At 46.9% G+C, this 14,805-nt stretch overlaps 5 protein-coding genes across 5 annotated transcripts; 2 read left to right on the plus strand and 3 right to left on the minus strand.

The window, feature by feature from the left end:
• Window positions 1–1,756: 1,756 nt before the first annotated feature.
• On the minus strand, window positions 1,757–2,882 carry Triagg1_7510 (uncharacterized protein; the record flags this gene model as incomplete). Its single annotated transcript, XM_062902254.1, has 5 exons — window positions 1,757–2,015; window positions 2,070–2,177; window positions 2,234–2,319; window positions 2,424–2,720; window positions 2,775–2,882. 5 exons carry the CDS (start codon window positions 2,880–2,882, stop codon window positions 1,757–1,759), a joined length of 858 nt encoding a protein of 285 aa, XP_062753567.1.
• Window positions 2,883–6,117: 3,235 nt separating this feature from the next.
• Window positions 6,118–7,179, plus strand: Triagg1_7511 (uncharacterized protein; the record flags this gene model as incomplete). Its single annotated transcript, XM_062902255.1, has 1 exon — window positions 6,118–7,179. One exon carries the CDS (start codon window positions 6,118–6,120, stop codon window positions 7,177–7,179), a length of 1,062 nt encoding a protein of 353 aa, XP_062753568.1.
• A 1,528-nt stretch (window positions 7,180–8,707) lies between these two features.
• Window positions 8,708–9,049, plus strand: Triagg1_7512 (uncharacterized protein; the record flags this gene model as incomplete). Its single annotated transcript, XM_062902256.1, has 1 exon — window positions 8,708–9,049. One exon carries the CDS (start codon window positions 8,708–8,710, stop codon window positions 9,047–9,049), a length of 342 nt encoding a protein of 113 aa, XP_062753569.1.
• Window positions 9,050–9,500: 451 nt separating this feature from the next.
• On the minus strand, window positions 9,501–11,047 carry Triagg1_7513 (uncharacterized protein; the record flags this gene model as incomplete). Its single annotated transcript, XM_062902257.1, has 7 exons — window positions 9,501–9,533; window positions 9,589–10,017; window positions 10,113–10,137; window positions 10,195–10,337; window positions 10,399–10,473; window positions 10,545–10,674; window positions 10,731–11,047. The coding sequence occupies 7 exons, from the start codon at window positions 11,045–11,047 to the stop codon at window positions 9,501–9,503; spliced, it is 1,152 nt and encodes a 383-aa protein (XP_062753570.1).
• A 3,107-nt stretch (window positions 11,048–14,154) lies between these two features.
• On the minus strand, window positions 14,155–14,625 carry Triagg1_7514 (uncharacterized protein; the record flags this gene model as incomplete). The annotated part of the gene is made up of 3 exons (XM_062902258.1): window positions 14,155–14,262; window positions 14,319–14,499; window positions 14,579–14,625. 3 exons carry the CDS (start codon window positions 14,623–14,625, stop codon window positions 14,155–14,157), a joined length of 336 nt encoding a protein of 111 aa, XP_062753571.1.
• Window positions 14,626–14,805: the final 180 nt, after the last annotated feature.

A 14,805-nucleotide genomic window follows, 5' to 3' on the forward strand; every position in this document is an offset into this window, starting at 1 on the left:
TTTTACATTGCAATATGACATACTTAATTCTGATATAGGTATATATGCTTATGATGGAGAGGATACTCTTACAAGGCAATGTCTTATCTACCAACAATAGTACTCTTACGTGAGAATGCTGCGTGTACCACGCCTTCTTGCTATATGACGAACAGGAGTTACTTGATGTTAATAAGTGTTGTTGCCAACCTGCCGAGATGTGCCGGATTACCGATCTATAATTTGGCATCCCCGTGTTGGCTCCAATTATGCTGTGGAAATTAGCTGACAATGAAGGCCATTCGCCATGTCTAGAGATTGGACGGAATTGGCTTTCTCATTATCTCTACGCTTTGCAAATCTTCAATTGCTACAGAAAGATTAGTAAACTTTGCTCAATTTCTGGTAAAAGAAACAAACCCCTTTGTCTTGTTAATATACATGCAAACTGTTGTCTCTACAAGTAAGGAATAGCACCAACGTAGGGCGTTTCGGCATTGGAAGATCTGCCCAAAACTGGTAACCCGTTCGTATAGAAAACTTGTATACCAGTAAGCCCTCATTTTGAGACTAGTACTACCCCTTTTCCTTAGACTAAGATGCTAAACAGTGAAGGGCACCCCATAGTGTGTTTGCGAATGCAGTCTTTCTCAGCACTGGTGTTGTCTGGGGCTGTCCACCCACCCAGATGCTAGGGGTGCAGCAATGGGATAACCGCAAAACAAATAAAATCTAGGGTATCTCACCACCACTGTCTAAGAGTGTGCTATCTCGATCTCAGATGGAGTTGGGCCCTGGATTGTGAGCAGCTTTGAGCAATTATCTATCGATACCAACTCCGATGCCGGCGTTAAATCCAGAGGCCTGGCCAATATTTATTTTGTCTTTTGCAGGGTACGGAGTGCATCTCCACATCCCTGAGATGGGCTTACTCAAGCCAATCAATTACCTTGTCATCCAGTGCCTGGCGAGAACGAGCTTCAAATTTTCTGCAGCTGCTTAATCAGTTAATACCCGCCATTAGGCATCCCAGCTCGGCTCGGTCAAGGTTCTAGAGTAGGACGTCGGCAGGCGGGCTTCAAAAAACACCGCCAGTCTGCCACTACAAAATTGTAGGCGATAGGCGGCGGTGTATTTGCATCCAATTCATACGGAGAATTAATCGCCACGATTCGCGGCTCAAACGATGGATATAGTTGCAAATCCTCCGGAGATCCCAGATATATTTACCGATATCTTTTTGTTTATTTGTCCGAATACGCCATTCATTTACCATTCTTTAGTCCTCAAGGGACTTGGTGCGTAGTAGTGTGTGTGTTAAACCCAGGCATTCTGAAACGAAAAGGGGATAAATTGAGTCTTTGTCTGTCGCACATGCTTACATATGCTTACCATGTACATGAATGTAGGGGATATTACGAGAAGAAAACTGGTTACCAATACATCCATAATTCGGCTTTATGAGCTCTATGCAAGCAAGAATTTCCCATGGCGGATACGGAGTACTGGTGATCATACTGTCCGATAGGGAGCAAGCGCAGTGCAGCTCAAATGGCACAGACACGTTTAATAACACTGGCCAAGAGCCAACAAATTGAATATATCTAAGTTGGCTACTGTATAGCAGAAAGAAACATAAATATTACTACTAGTGAGGAACAGTCCTCGCTACACCAGGTAGCTATAAGTCTATAATGGGTAAAAGAAAAATGCAAAATGCTTTTAAGATCAAAGGGTGGATAATACCCCTAGGATTGCCAAAGATTTGTAGAAGCCTCTAGTGCGTCTCGTAGCTGACTTCATAATGTGTCGTTTTTTGGATGTGATGCTGGTGATTACTTGGGAGAATGCTCTCCTCGCTTCCTGTATCCACCTGTCGGTCTTGGAGGCGAATGCTTGGGCCTCGTGGCTCGAGATTGCTTTCGAATTTGGAAGTGCCCTTGGAAGAGCCAGGGATCCAAGGAATGAATTTCAAGAGCGGCTTCAGTGCAGCAAGCGAAGCACAGAAGATTGCCAGGCCGACTTCAGTAGCGGAACTACACGTTTTGGTCAGTATCTTGGCAATTCTGCTCGTGGTAGGCTCAGCATACTAGATAGTTGCCGTTAGAAGCAAGTTGACAGCCTGTGCTGCGGCCGTAGATGGTATCTGAGCAACCATAACCGCATAGTTGAGTCGCAAAATGGTGGCAATGCAGCTCCTAAGTTACCCCTTATTAGCACCAAGGTGGTTTTCAAAGGAATTGATACTACATACACTGCGCCAAAGCCCAGCAGAACTGACACGACAATCTTTGTTCGCATGCTAATCTGGACGCTCCAGAGCAAGTAAATCGGCATGAGCTGTTGATTCTCAGGGGTCAGCCATGGAGTCATTGACATTTGTTTGCAAGCGCGGACAGTATTTGGCTTTGGGAACATGCGCTTTTCGAAGCCATATCACGTACTCCGTATAACCAGCTGAAGAGAATATCCGCAGCAGAGACAGCATATGCTACATTGGCGATGGTCGATCCGGGTAGACATGTGCCAGTGCCAACGCCCCAGGCGACTGAAAGAGGACGACATTGGAATCCGAACATGAAGATTGCTACCACAGACACGATAGACAGAATAACCATGGAGGCGATCAAGATCTTTCGTATCAGAGGCGCCATTGTCGCGATACGGTAGAGGACTAAAGCCACACTGACCTTTGCAGCCAGCTGCGCGATAAGGTATAACAGCTGCGCTATGACGAAGAACTGCCGAATAATTAACGTCACGATGAGCCTTCAGGGCCAATGAGAGCAACCAACCTCGGCTGCTAATATTGGATTGTATCCAGGAAGCATCTCCATGGAGCCATACCCATAGCCAAGGGCCTGGAACTCAAACGCACAGAAGACAACAAAGACGCCCTGCATATCAATGGGTTAATAGACGGGGGCGGAAGGTTGGTAAAGTCCGTTTCTCACAAAAGCAACACATGTAGCCCAGTCGTCATATCCAAAGCTACTACTTGTAATCCGAAGCCATAGTCTCAACCCAACCGTGACGCTGTTGATGACAACAAACGCCACCATCACCGACCAAAAACTATCCCTTGGGTTCATCTTGGCACCTTATTCTCATGCCTGACTGTGGGAGGTGTAGCGGGTATGTGGAAGAGGGAGAAAAAGGTATCCAGCGGCATCAGGTTGTTTATCCAAGCTTCTTGCTTTGCCTGCCACTTCAGGGCATAGGGAGTACAAGTACCTACGTACCTCATTACCATTTGATTACTTAATACAAAAGATTTGCACTGAACCAATTTACTACAACTCCCTGATCCCTCGAAGGGAAAAAAAATTGCCTTGTTTCAACATTGCACCTCAGGGGTACCGAGTTCAACTGGTTCTTCCTGCGGGCAAAGATCGATACGGGCTACTGCTTAAAGCGTGAACGGAGAGTGGGTTGACAACGACCCATTCTCTATCCATGTCAGACGTGGACAGGGGAGGGAGCTGAGTTAAGACGGGGTTGTGTTCTGACAGGGATAGTACATGACTGGTACGCTATATTTTGCGGGGGAACAATGTAGCGCCTTTCTTTAGTCAGTAACTCGACCCTAGCCTACAAAAATGACTCTTTGGCCCCTCTTTCTTGGGTTGATATCTGTAAAAGGAAATGATGTGCCTCTTCGTCGAGCCGAGTAGTTGTAGAACTGCTCACTTCTTACGCCCTCGGGGATGTACACAGCCTTCCGCGGCAACGAAGTGCCACAGCTACAGTAAGCTCCCTAGTACTCGTACGTAGTAGAATTGGCTTGTCCTAGTCCTAATATCGTTTGCCGAGGGCGGACATCACCCCATTGCTAACACATCTGAGAGACGGCCTACTGGAAGAACATGTCTTCCGGATTGTTCCGGATCCAATATAAAGACCCTGGTAGTAGGTACAGACAGGCTTTAAACGCAACTTACGAGTGCGTATTACATACGACGTGGAATGCCTTGATTCTCTCTGCCATTACTGCCCCATACTCCGTACTCCATGGCGGTACCATTCTTTCTTTTCTTTGGGTTATCGCCGAGCAAGGCACTCCCACGTGCAAGCCCTTCGTGTACAAGGATTACTGGCATGAGCAAGGCATGGAAACAGGGGTCAGCTCCTGTCGAAACAACAACTCAAATACCTACGAGTACGGGGTAACATTGTCAGAACCACCAATCATGAGGAATTCGAATGCGAGAAGTACCTATTTGGAAACTCAATTCAAAAGCAACAATTCTTTGCAGGATTTTACATATCTATATCACCCAAGGCAATTCGTCCAATTGCGGTTGATATCTCTAAACCGCTGTCACAACCCAAATCGCAGAGAGCAATCGGTCACGCGAGATTTCCTCCGCCGTACGGGGGAGAGGAAAGGGGATGCCGGTGAGCTAGTGCCGCGCTAGGTTCTCGCTACGTGTCAATCAGTTGGGAAAATTGCTAAAAACAGAAATTCTGCCGCGGCACTCGTACCTTGTTTTCGGCTTACGGATGTTGCTCCCTGCTGCCCATATCAGGCATACGACTACCCTGATACTGGGCAATTCTGGGTTGAGATTAGTTTTCATTCGCAACATGTCAAATCGGAGACGCCTTTGTAAGTAGCCTCCGTGAAGCCACTGCTTAGTCCTCAGAATATATACTGGCGCTTGGAAGCAAGCAGCAGCGCGCCTTGAGATGCCATTTCGCAGGGGGTTGAGCGGATAGAGTCTCTTTCACCCTGTGGGCCTCTTATCACGTTTTTGACACATTTATGGCATCGCTTGGCATGAGTTCCAAGATGAAGCTTCCTCGGTCTTTTCGTGGAAGTTCGACAGCGGTTGTGTCTCCCCCTGTATTGATCGTGGTGCCCACGCACTCCACCCCCATAGCATGCCCGTCGCATATGTACAGTATGAACGCCGTACCGGATAGAACCCTCCGTGCCGTACGTGTATATCTGCCTATCGGAATTACGGAATAACGGCACTTTGAATGCTTTATCCTATGCAAGAAGTGAAGACTAGCGTCTTGCATTTCTTTACTATATAACCACTCCACGTTGAGTCGCGCCGGGGCAACAGCTGTAGTAGATGCTATAAAGTCCGCGGTACTGTACACGTATACGCGTTAAGATTGTATGCAGGATTCTTATACTACTGTAGTGTCGAACTCCTGTCCCTTGCGTTAGGCTGTTTGAACCTGGTCAAGACGAAGCTATGCCTCATGTTAGCTAGGTCTAAGACGGATAAATGTGGACGTAGCGGGTCGACTCATTTCTTCAACGGCAGTGAGTAGCATTGGCGAGGCCTTCCGGAGTACAGGTCATACTGTTTGTCAAGCTATACTACTACTGGTATTTTCTCCAGAGCATCAGGGGCGCAGGGAACGCTTGCGGCCGCATTCTACATCTCCACGGCCATTCACTCAGTCATTCTGCAACACTATGTACAGGAACATATTGAAGACTATTTGAAGCCCAAGGTAGTAGCGTAGCTACCACTGTACAGTCTTCAAGTCTCACGTTAAGCAAGACTGCATATGTACGTGGGCTCATAGACCCAATACTAGCTGGCCGTGGATCGTTTTCAATCGGGAGGTATTGCGTGTTTTTCGTTTTGTAATCGGTACATTTTCGGTCGTTGTTGTTGGTTTCCCTTCCCCTGCTGCCTTGGAATTGTGGGCATGACAGGCCGTCAACATGTGACAAACCCTTGCAAATTTACTACCACTACTCCGTACGGCGGAATGTAGCAACAGCAGGGACATCCATGTCTATCTAGAGCTCATTCTGATTCCTCATGGGCGAAAAGCCATTCTATATTCCGTCCAAAGCAGCGGTGAAAGACGGAATAGGAAGTACCTAAACGAGCAGTGTTAGCCTGTAGTGATGACTATGACCGTAGAGGTGTGTTGTTGGGTGAAGCTGTTCACAAGTGCTCCTTACTAGGAAGTATATGGAATAGCTCATCCTCATGCCTTGTAAGCCCCTGAGCGGGTTCTTTATCTTTTTGACGGTCTGGGGGACGGTCTGGGGGACGTCTGGTCTAATCAGAATTAAAAGCCAGCCAACATCCTTTGTTCTCTTGACTATCTGCAATCACCACTCACTACAGACCATCTGGAAGCAAGTAACAAATTTCCACCATGTCAGAAACCGAACAAAAGCTCCCTTTGGCCCCAGAGGAGATCTCCTCAGAGTGGCTCTCCAGCGTCCTAGGACAAAAGGTCAAATCTTTTGAATACACCAACCAGATTCTCCTCGCAACTGCTAGCAAGCTATTTATCACTGTTACATATGAGGATGCAGCGGCGGCCAGTGCGGCTGGCAAGCCCACCGCCATCTGTCTCAAGGGAGGCTTCAATCAGGCTGTCGTCGCCCAATATCCAGATATCATGATTCGGATTTACACTCGAGAGGTTGGATTCTTCACCTGGGTCGCCCCAAGACTGAGCCACGTGGACATGTTGAAGTGCTGGTGGTCAGGGTCGAACAGCGAGCAAGGAATCGTCATCTTGGACGACCTTAACCGACAAGGTGGCACATTCGGAGAACCGACAGAGACCTGGACAGTGGACCAGGTAAAGGCAGGTGTTGAGCAGCTCGCCGGCTTACACGCCGGAACTTGGGGAGACAAGAGCAGTGATCTTCCCACTTGGCTCACTGACCCGGAACACTATGACAGCACCATCCTGAGCCTGTGTAGTTGGTGGCAAGGCCTGGTTGTTGGCGAATCACGACCTCACTTCCCCTCTGACTGGAACGAGGAGCGTATCACAGCCGCAATGAAGAAGCACCTGAAGATTCGTGACCCAAAATTCACATGTCTCCTCCACGGCGACCCTCATCAGGGTAACACATACTTCATCGACGGCCAACCACGATTCCTAGACTGGCAGCTCGTCCACGTGGGATCAGCTTTCCACGATCTTGCCTATTTTGCTGTGGGAGCGTTGACCGTCAAGGACCGCAAGGAACATGAAATGTCCATCTTGCAACACTACCTCGATTCTCTCGCTAAATTTGGAGGACCAACATTTTCTGTTGATGAGGTGCTGGTTGAGTACCGCAAATCTCTCCTGTCCGGTATTGGATGGATGCTTACACCCTACAAACTGCAAACCAAGGAGCGAGTCCATGCTATGAGTGAGAGATACGGCTCAGCAATTGTTGACCACAAGGCGATTGAGCTTGTAGAGTCTCTATAAAGGGAAGATCTCATATGAAAGTAACATGTGCACGAAGGATTCACGTCGCAAGGGGAATGTCTCATGGTCATACTATACCCTAGGTTATGATTTCTCATCAGAATAGAATTGTTATTTTGACTAGCGGACGTGCTCAGCCTGCATTGAGGTTAATTAGCTTAGAAAATCTTATTAATGAAGCTTAAAAATGAGTTATTGGATGTGTCACTATATGTACCTTATCACCTTTTGCCACAGTGGTGCGTTGAATGATGCCTATCCTGCCTTCCAATGCAATAACTGTAATAAGCTGATCGAGAGACCTGATGCTTCAATATTCGAAAAGCGAAGTTGGTATATCCTATATTCACGGGCAATCCTGTACCCTAGAGCTCCACTAATAGAGAAAATCGAAGAATCAACTTGAAGGGGGACACTCGTCGATTTGATTCGTGCCAGCCCATATTGGCCATCCACGCCAAGATCCACCAACATTGTCGCCGACCTGAAAGATTCTATGTTTGGGCTCCAATGAATACATCCTGGGAAAGGTTGGACGAAATTGATACAACAGGCTAACCAGATGCAATCGGCCCTCAGTGAGAATACGACGTATTCAGCTGTCATGATATTAGTGAGGTAGGAATACAAGAAGTGTGGAGAGAGCACAGTGCTATGAGATAATGCTGGCTTGAACATATGAATGTGAAGGCAAGATCTGGTCCTCAATCGTTCTCAACCCTCGACTCTTTTTCGTATTCAGCTTTACGATACTCTCAAATAGTATCGGTGACAAGTGCACAATCCCATCACCATTGCATATGCCACAGATGCACCAGGGAAAACTTCACCGTCCGTGTAATAATCGAACAACATTGTACAGTTTCATTCCTTACGGAGCAATTAGATCATAGATATTGCATTATGAACCAATTATATTTTGTCAAAGCAGTCAGTGCTGCGTTGCGGTAGGACACTATTCAAACTCGCGGATGAGCTACACCAATTCCAATATCAGCCACATTATGCTAATAGATTGGCATGGAGGAATAGAAACCATTGCTTACTGGTGATACAGCCAATCAAGTGTTTGAGTCGAAGGATTTCCAGGTTTTGCCTCCTACCTGCACAGTTGTTTGATGCAATGTAACCTCATGTAAGCGGGGTACGTCGTATACTGTCTGCGCCAAACACACTTTGAAAGTGAAACAGCGTGCTAGTGAAGTGCTACAGCTACGCAGATCATCCTTGCTCGGAACATCGTCTTACTTCAGCTATGATGCTCAAAGGAATTTTCACAAGACCAGCTGTATCTCTGATCCTGATGATTGGGCATATCAATAGGGCGCCGGAGCCATTCTTCCCCGGGGCTTATGATAATGGTTAAGCGTAGATGTAGCTCAAAAGGAAGCCATCGCGAACATGGTAGAATGTATAAAAGCCCCTCCGACAATCCGTTTCGGATCATCGGCATCAACAGTCTACCACAGTCCTTCCTCATCAAAGAGTCATCATCACACAAATTCAACGACATAACAAAGCTTCCAATATGCGCTTCATCCTCCTCGCTGCTCTTATTGCTCCCCTGGCCTCGGCAGCTGTTGCTGGCGTCGACATTGAGGCCCGTGTGGAGGCTGTTGCCGAAGTCGAAGAACGATCCCTTCTGTCCCTGGACAAACGGGCTTGTAAAAAGACTGGTTGTAAATGCAGCACCTTGCACCCCTTGAAGCAAGGCCAATACTGTGGCAACTGTGTCTGGTCGAACGGCGACGGCTACATCATCACTGCTAAGCGTGTCAACAATCACGTTTATGAGTGCTCGCCCTCTGGAGGCTGCTGCGACTATGGTGTCGGAAGTGATTGTGGCTCTGGAACTGCACGATGCGGATAGGGAATAACATAGGTTGACGGACGGTTGGCCTCGACATGCAGAATATCAACAATGAGCTAACAATTCGTCTGCAATGCAAGATGGATAGCAGTGCCAAGAGGCGGGATCAACTTTTGAACTAGGATACTGTCTGTACATTCTTTAGAACTATTTGGACAGCTTTTTTGGTATAAATCTGTGACAATAGTTTCACAAGGGGACGCATGTAGCCCGGTGACTTGACCAATCCTATATACCTGGAATATATTAGCAATCATGATCCTGGGTGCCATCCGCACATCAGATTCACGTGAAGGTTTTACTACTGCTACCCGGCAAACTATTGCCAAATCCCTTGAAACTATATATTTGTCTATTTTTATGAGATATTGTATCTCTCGCCGCATTCTATACGGCTTATTAAGGTCGCAGAGGCTACTATAAGAGTGTCGTGTTATGGCTGGCTGTAAAGTTATCCCATCCAGTTATTGGGGGTCCACTGAACCTATGAGAGTTGTCAGTCTAGCCTTTGGTAAATGAAGCAGAAAGATTATTCTTACATAGCTGGGGTTAATCTGCTCGAGACTCCCAACGCCAAGATTCGCAGCATCAATGGCGATTTCATGTTTAATAATGTCAATGGCTTTCTCGATACCTTTAGTGCCAAAGACGTTGGCAAACATGAAAGGACGACCCAAGCCAACAGCTTTGACACCCAGGGACAGCAGCTTGAGCACATCAGCACCATATCGCACACCACCATCGGCATAGACTTCGATTTGCTTGAAAACCTCGGGAGCTTTTTCGTGTATCTCGAGAGCAACTTCAAGAGACGAAGGGCTGCCATCGAGCTGCCTGCCGCCGTGATTTGAGAGGATGATAGCCGGAACTTTGTGCTTGACAGCAAGTTTGGCGTCATCGACTGTCATGATTCCCTTGAGAATGACGGGAAGATCAGTCATAGTAGTGATCTTGTTATAATAATCCCACTACAAGAATCGCAAGTTAGTAACAGACCATTGACGCGATTCGTATCAATGAATGATAGAGCGGTTAAAAAAGAATTAGAGACCCGAAGACATACAGTGATATAAGTATACTCAGAGTCACTACCCTCCATAGTCAGCAACATGTAATAGTGTGGATGATGGCCTGGTTTAACTCACGCGGACCCGACACCGTAGCGGGCAGCTCGGTGTCTATTTCCATCTGCCGCGGAGTCGACAGTGAATACAATGGCGTTTGCACCCGCTGCTTTGGAGCGGTCCAAAAGGTCTTGGGTCTCAGTGTCGTTTGAGGAGAGGTAGAGCTATAATTCAATTGTGTTAGTGATAATCGTGGCTGCAAACGAATATTTGGCGTATTTCTACCTGTTGGAAAACGACTTGGCCTTCCGCTTTGGCAGCAGCAATCTCTTCAATCGTGTATGATGCGAGGAGTGCCGGCTGTTTTTGTAAAGTTAGAATCGAACATGTGGTAAAAAGCTTGCTTTACGGGTCATCAACAGTTGACATACCATGTAGAGAATGTTGCCGGCTGCTGCACCTTTTACTAGATTGAGCTCTGCCTCGGGATGGCCATAGCCACCACGAGCACACGGGCTGATGAAGATGGGCGCAGAGAAGTTATGGCCAAGAATAGTTGTCCTATGATTTGGCTATCAGAAATAAAGCAAACAATGTTTCTTGCGCTTGGAACTAACGGTAGAGTGCTCTCAATGTTGGTGATATCAACCATAACTCTGGGCCTCAGCCTGTATCTGTGGAAGACCTCCAGATTGTTGCGGTATGACCATTCTCCTGCAGCACCGTTACGGTAGTAAGTGTAATTCTTGCTTGGGAGATAATGACGAGCGGCCCAGTCAAAGTCGGGGAGTCCAACGATGTCCGATAAATCCGGCAGAGTCCCCTTTGGAAGATCGCCGAGAACATCATCGATACCAGTGTCAGGCTCATTTAGGAACTCTCGAGCGGCGAAAGCGCCCGAAGCAAGAAAGGCAGTAAATAGATGAGACCGCATGGTAGAAGAACTGTATCAGTCAGAGATAGGAGCTACGGAAACCTAAACGGGGCTGGCAGGCGCAGTAGTCGTTACTCGCCTTAATATATAAATTTTCATCCAATGTCACTGTGTCCCTTTGAATCACAGATCTCTAGGAGGGATGACGCAAGTACAAAAACTCCGTTGGCAGGGATTTGAGATTGATATTCACGCTGGCGTCTCAATGTGGGAGCCAAGAGCCGGTTTTCGTACCTGCATAGTGTGATGGCGGCAACAGGGAGTCCCAACGCAGGGGCCGGCCTTTCCAGTTTGTAATTTGAACCGCCTAACGGAAGGAGACATTGATATTTACATGCAATAGTGGCCACGACGATCCGGCCAGAGTCTGGAGCACCGTGTACAAAAGGTGGAATACCAGTATTAAACACGTCGATGGCTCATATCAAACGCCATGCGAACTGCCATTTCATCCGAAGAATAATGAAATACATGATGCCATTGAAAGCCGGCAGATGGTCAATGGCCGTACCTGTAAGCAATACAAACTCGTTGCTCGGAAGGGAAGCTCGGAAAGAATGTAACCTTGGCGCTGGGGCTTCTAATCACGCAAGCTCACTTGGCCCGACTAAGTGACCAATGGCTCTAGGCAGGCATGATGCTGCCAACAATAGCAGGGCATTAGCATTGTCGCTATCGGAATACTATTCTCCTACTCTAAGGGCCGGAGATTGAAACATAGGTACGGAGTACGTGAAGCTGCCACCATTTAGCCGGAACAATTCTCTTCCCCAAAACGGAGCCGTATTGAATGGCTTAAGACAAGGTTAGGGATTAAGCTTACTTGGTCATGAGTCTAGCACGGAATAAAGCCATCTTCTAATGTTCCAGTAAGCTTATCTCTGGGCGTATTTATTCCCCTGCATCCCCAAGCACCTGGTTACGAGTACGCCCGATATGAGGGATAAGTTTTACACCACGGTTTCCTATTTCTACCCAAATTGGCAACACGACCGGCGCTTTTACCGAGTCAATACTATTCAAATATGGAGAGACCTCTTGGCACGGAGACACTGATGGCCCGAGCCCGCATTAAAACGACGGGGGGAGCCAAGAAGAAACAGTCTTCAACCTTGGGCCAAGGTATTCGGGATTTATAGCCCATTATTGCAATAAATAGGGACCGAAAAGAGTGTCCGCTTTTGTCAGTGTAAAGTTTCCCTCCGCGCGAGCCACTTTGAGAATCTGTGGCCGGTACAGTGCGAACTTCCTCTAATCATCATGTACTCTTTGTGTGGCTTTTGATTTGTTTGGTTTGGTTTGGTGTATTGTACGCCATGTGGCCTAGCTAATAGCTTCGCCAGGTCGGGCCTGACATACTGCCTATCTAATACTATAGTATAGCTGTCTTTTCTATATTAAATAATACAGGTAGTTAATACAGATGAACAATGCCAACTCTCTTAGGGTCATTTTATAGCTCGGGTCAGTGTCAAACACATTCAAACAGTAGTTAGGCCATCCCAAAGCAGTTTTGCCAGTCAGATTCCTTATCCTCCTCACACTCGCTGCCGCAATCCAGAGCGCCAGCAACCACCTCTCTGGCCCATAAGCAAGGATAGCAGTGGGAAAACCCCCTCGTGATAAAAGCTACTCTTCTCCAAAAGGGAAAACCCACCTGCAACTAGTTCCAGTTCCTCGAGCAAGCCGGCACATACTGCAAGATCAAAGTGCAAGCACTAACCCTAGTAAAAGCTTGCGAGGCGTAGGTCTCTTGGTTCTAAAAAGATCGTCCGCACGGCTGGAAAATCAGTGGAATAGGTCGTTATTAAGGTTGTAGTTCAGGCTTCCGTTTAGAAGGGTATTTCAATCAGACTTCCATTACGGCGGAAGGCTGTTTTTATTGCAGGCGACCTTCTAACACTATACTCTCAAAGGCATCAGAGGTTATGTGCGCTGTTAAGGCTTTGTTAGCCTTAGCTGCACGTTGCCTGGCTGTGTGGCCCTGAAAGCCCGGCTCCACTAACAATCTCTTAACAGCCGTTATTAGATCTGCTTGGAAGCCGCCCACGGTATCAGCCATAATGCGTTACAGACAATAGTCCGTGTGCAAAAGAACTTTACATTAACAAAGCGGACACTCATTTCTGTCGCTACTGTAGCCTATGTTACTCCCAAATCTGTCCAAATCCTCCCATCATGGTATGTATAGAGCTGGATGGCTGCCATTCAACCTTCTACCCTCATCTTACTGTGCTTAGGCAAAGAGCACCGTCTTGGCAGGCGCCATTGAATCGCATTGTATTCGAAGGCTTCTCGGATATCGAGTTGTTTTTTTCCGGCTTCTTCTTTCCACGCTCGCTACTTGAAACGGCAGTGTCCAAGGCAGCCAACAGTCGTATATGTTCAATCTAGACCAGATCTTAATTGATGCATCACCTTTAGAGCAGCACACGCCAGATCAATTGCGAGGCATAATGATTGCTGGGCAAAAGCAAATGCAATCAAAGCCTTACAACATGGATTTGTAGCTTTTACCTCGTCGAGTAACATGATTGCCATCCTCTCCAACACCCCACTCCAGTAATCGTATTATATAGGCTGCCACCAAGCTAGCGATCGCACAACAACCAAATACCCATCAAGGACCGCGACATAGGTTTTTGATGTTACTGAAATAATTCTAAATACATTCCTCTCTAGGCATTTCTGAACGTATCGTCTTACAACTTCTCGAGAGCACACTTCTCGCTTCTTGCACGCTCTCTTCCTGGCGAAAATTCGGGTTCGTGGCGAATTTGTTCTTGCTACTTCATTCGTAGCGTAGGCAATGGCAATATCTACGCCTGACTTGGGGATACCCTCCAAGAGGTTGAAACAGTCTTACGGCAGTCTATCTGAACATGCCAGCCATAACAGCTGACGCTTAGGCTGGTGTTGCCCCTTACTATTGCAGTAGCACAATAACGAGCTCAGAATGTGTCTTCTTAAATGTTTTCGCCGGGTATCAAATATATTACCTATGCTTTGACATTTCTCATCGGATATGAGTTCTTTCTGGAATCTGTATAGGTTTCGGGGATTTTTCCGACGAAGACATGAAGCATGCTTTACAAAGCGGACAAGTATTATGCCTCTTCAAAAACCATTTCCCCAAGCAAAGCGAGTGGAAAATGTGCGCGCATGATAGCAAGCGAATCGTATCGTCTTCCTGTAGGGTCTCCAAACATATTGCACTACCACTTGTTAGTTTGTTATTTGGACCGCAGCTGCTAGAAACAGCTTACCATACGACAAAAGTAGTGCCTTGTTTAACAGAATCAGTAGCTTCCTCGCTCTTCTCTTTCCAGCTCTTGAAGGATTGAGTTGGAGCCTTCTGGTTCAGTTTCTCGATTTTGCCGGCATTCAGTGCGTTTTCTGGATCATCAAGCCCGTTGGCTGGCTTTTTCCGATCAAGCACCTTTGTGTATTGACTACATATTATAGGTATCAGCTACTTGTATTTTTCAGGCATGATGGAAGGATAAGACTGGAGGGACTTTTGAAACGTACGCAAGGATCAGGAGTACCAGAATAATCGCCACGACAATGACACTCATAACAATAATGGGGATGTAGTCATGACTGGTACCTCCTGTCGACGTGTCGCTCGTCGAATTTCTCCTGGCTAGATGGGATAAACCCGTTATTCTTGAACGAATTAGACTATTGTTGTCGCACATGTTTGTCTATTCGCCGAATTCGTCTCGCAAAAGATGTGATGCTCTATCCGGACGCCA

This window comes from Trichoderma aggressivum (genome assembly GCF_033847375.1).
Source record: "Trichoderma aggressivum f. europaeum strain CBS 100526 chromosome Unknown scaffold_033, whole genome shotgun sequence".
In the NCBI taxonomy this organism is placed as follows: domain Eukaryota; kingdom Fungi; phylum Ascomycota; class Sordariomycetes; order Hypocreales; family Hypocreaceae; genus Trichoderma; species Trichoderma aggressivum.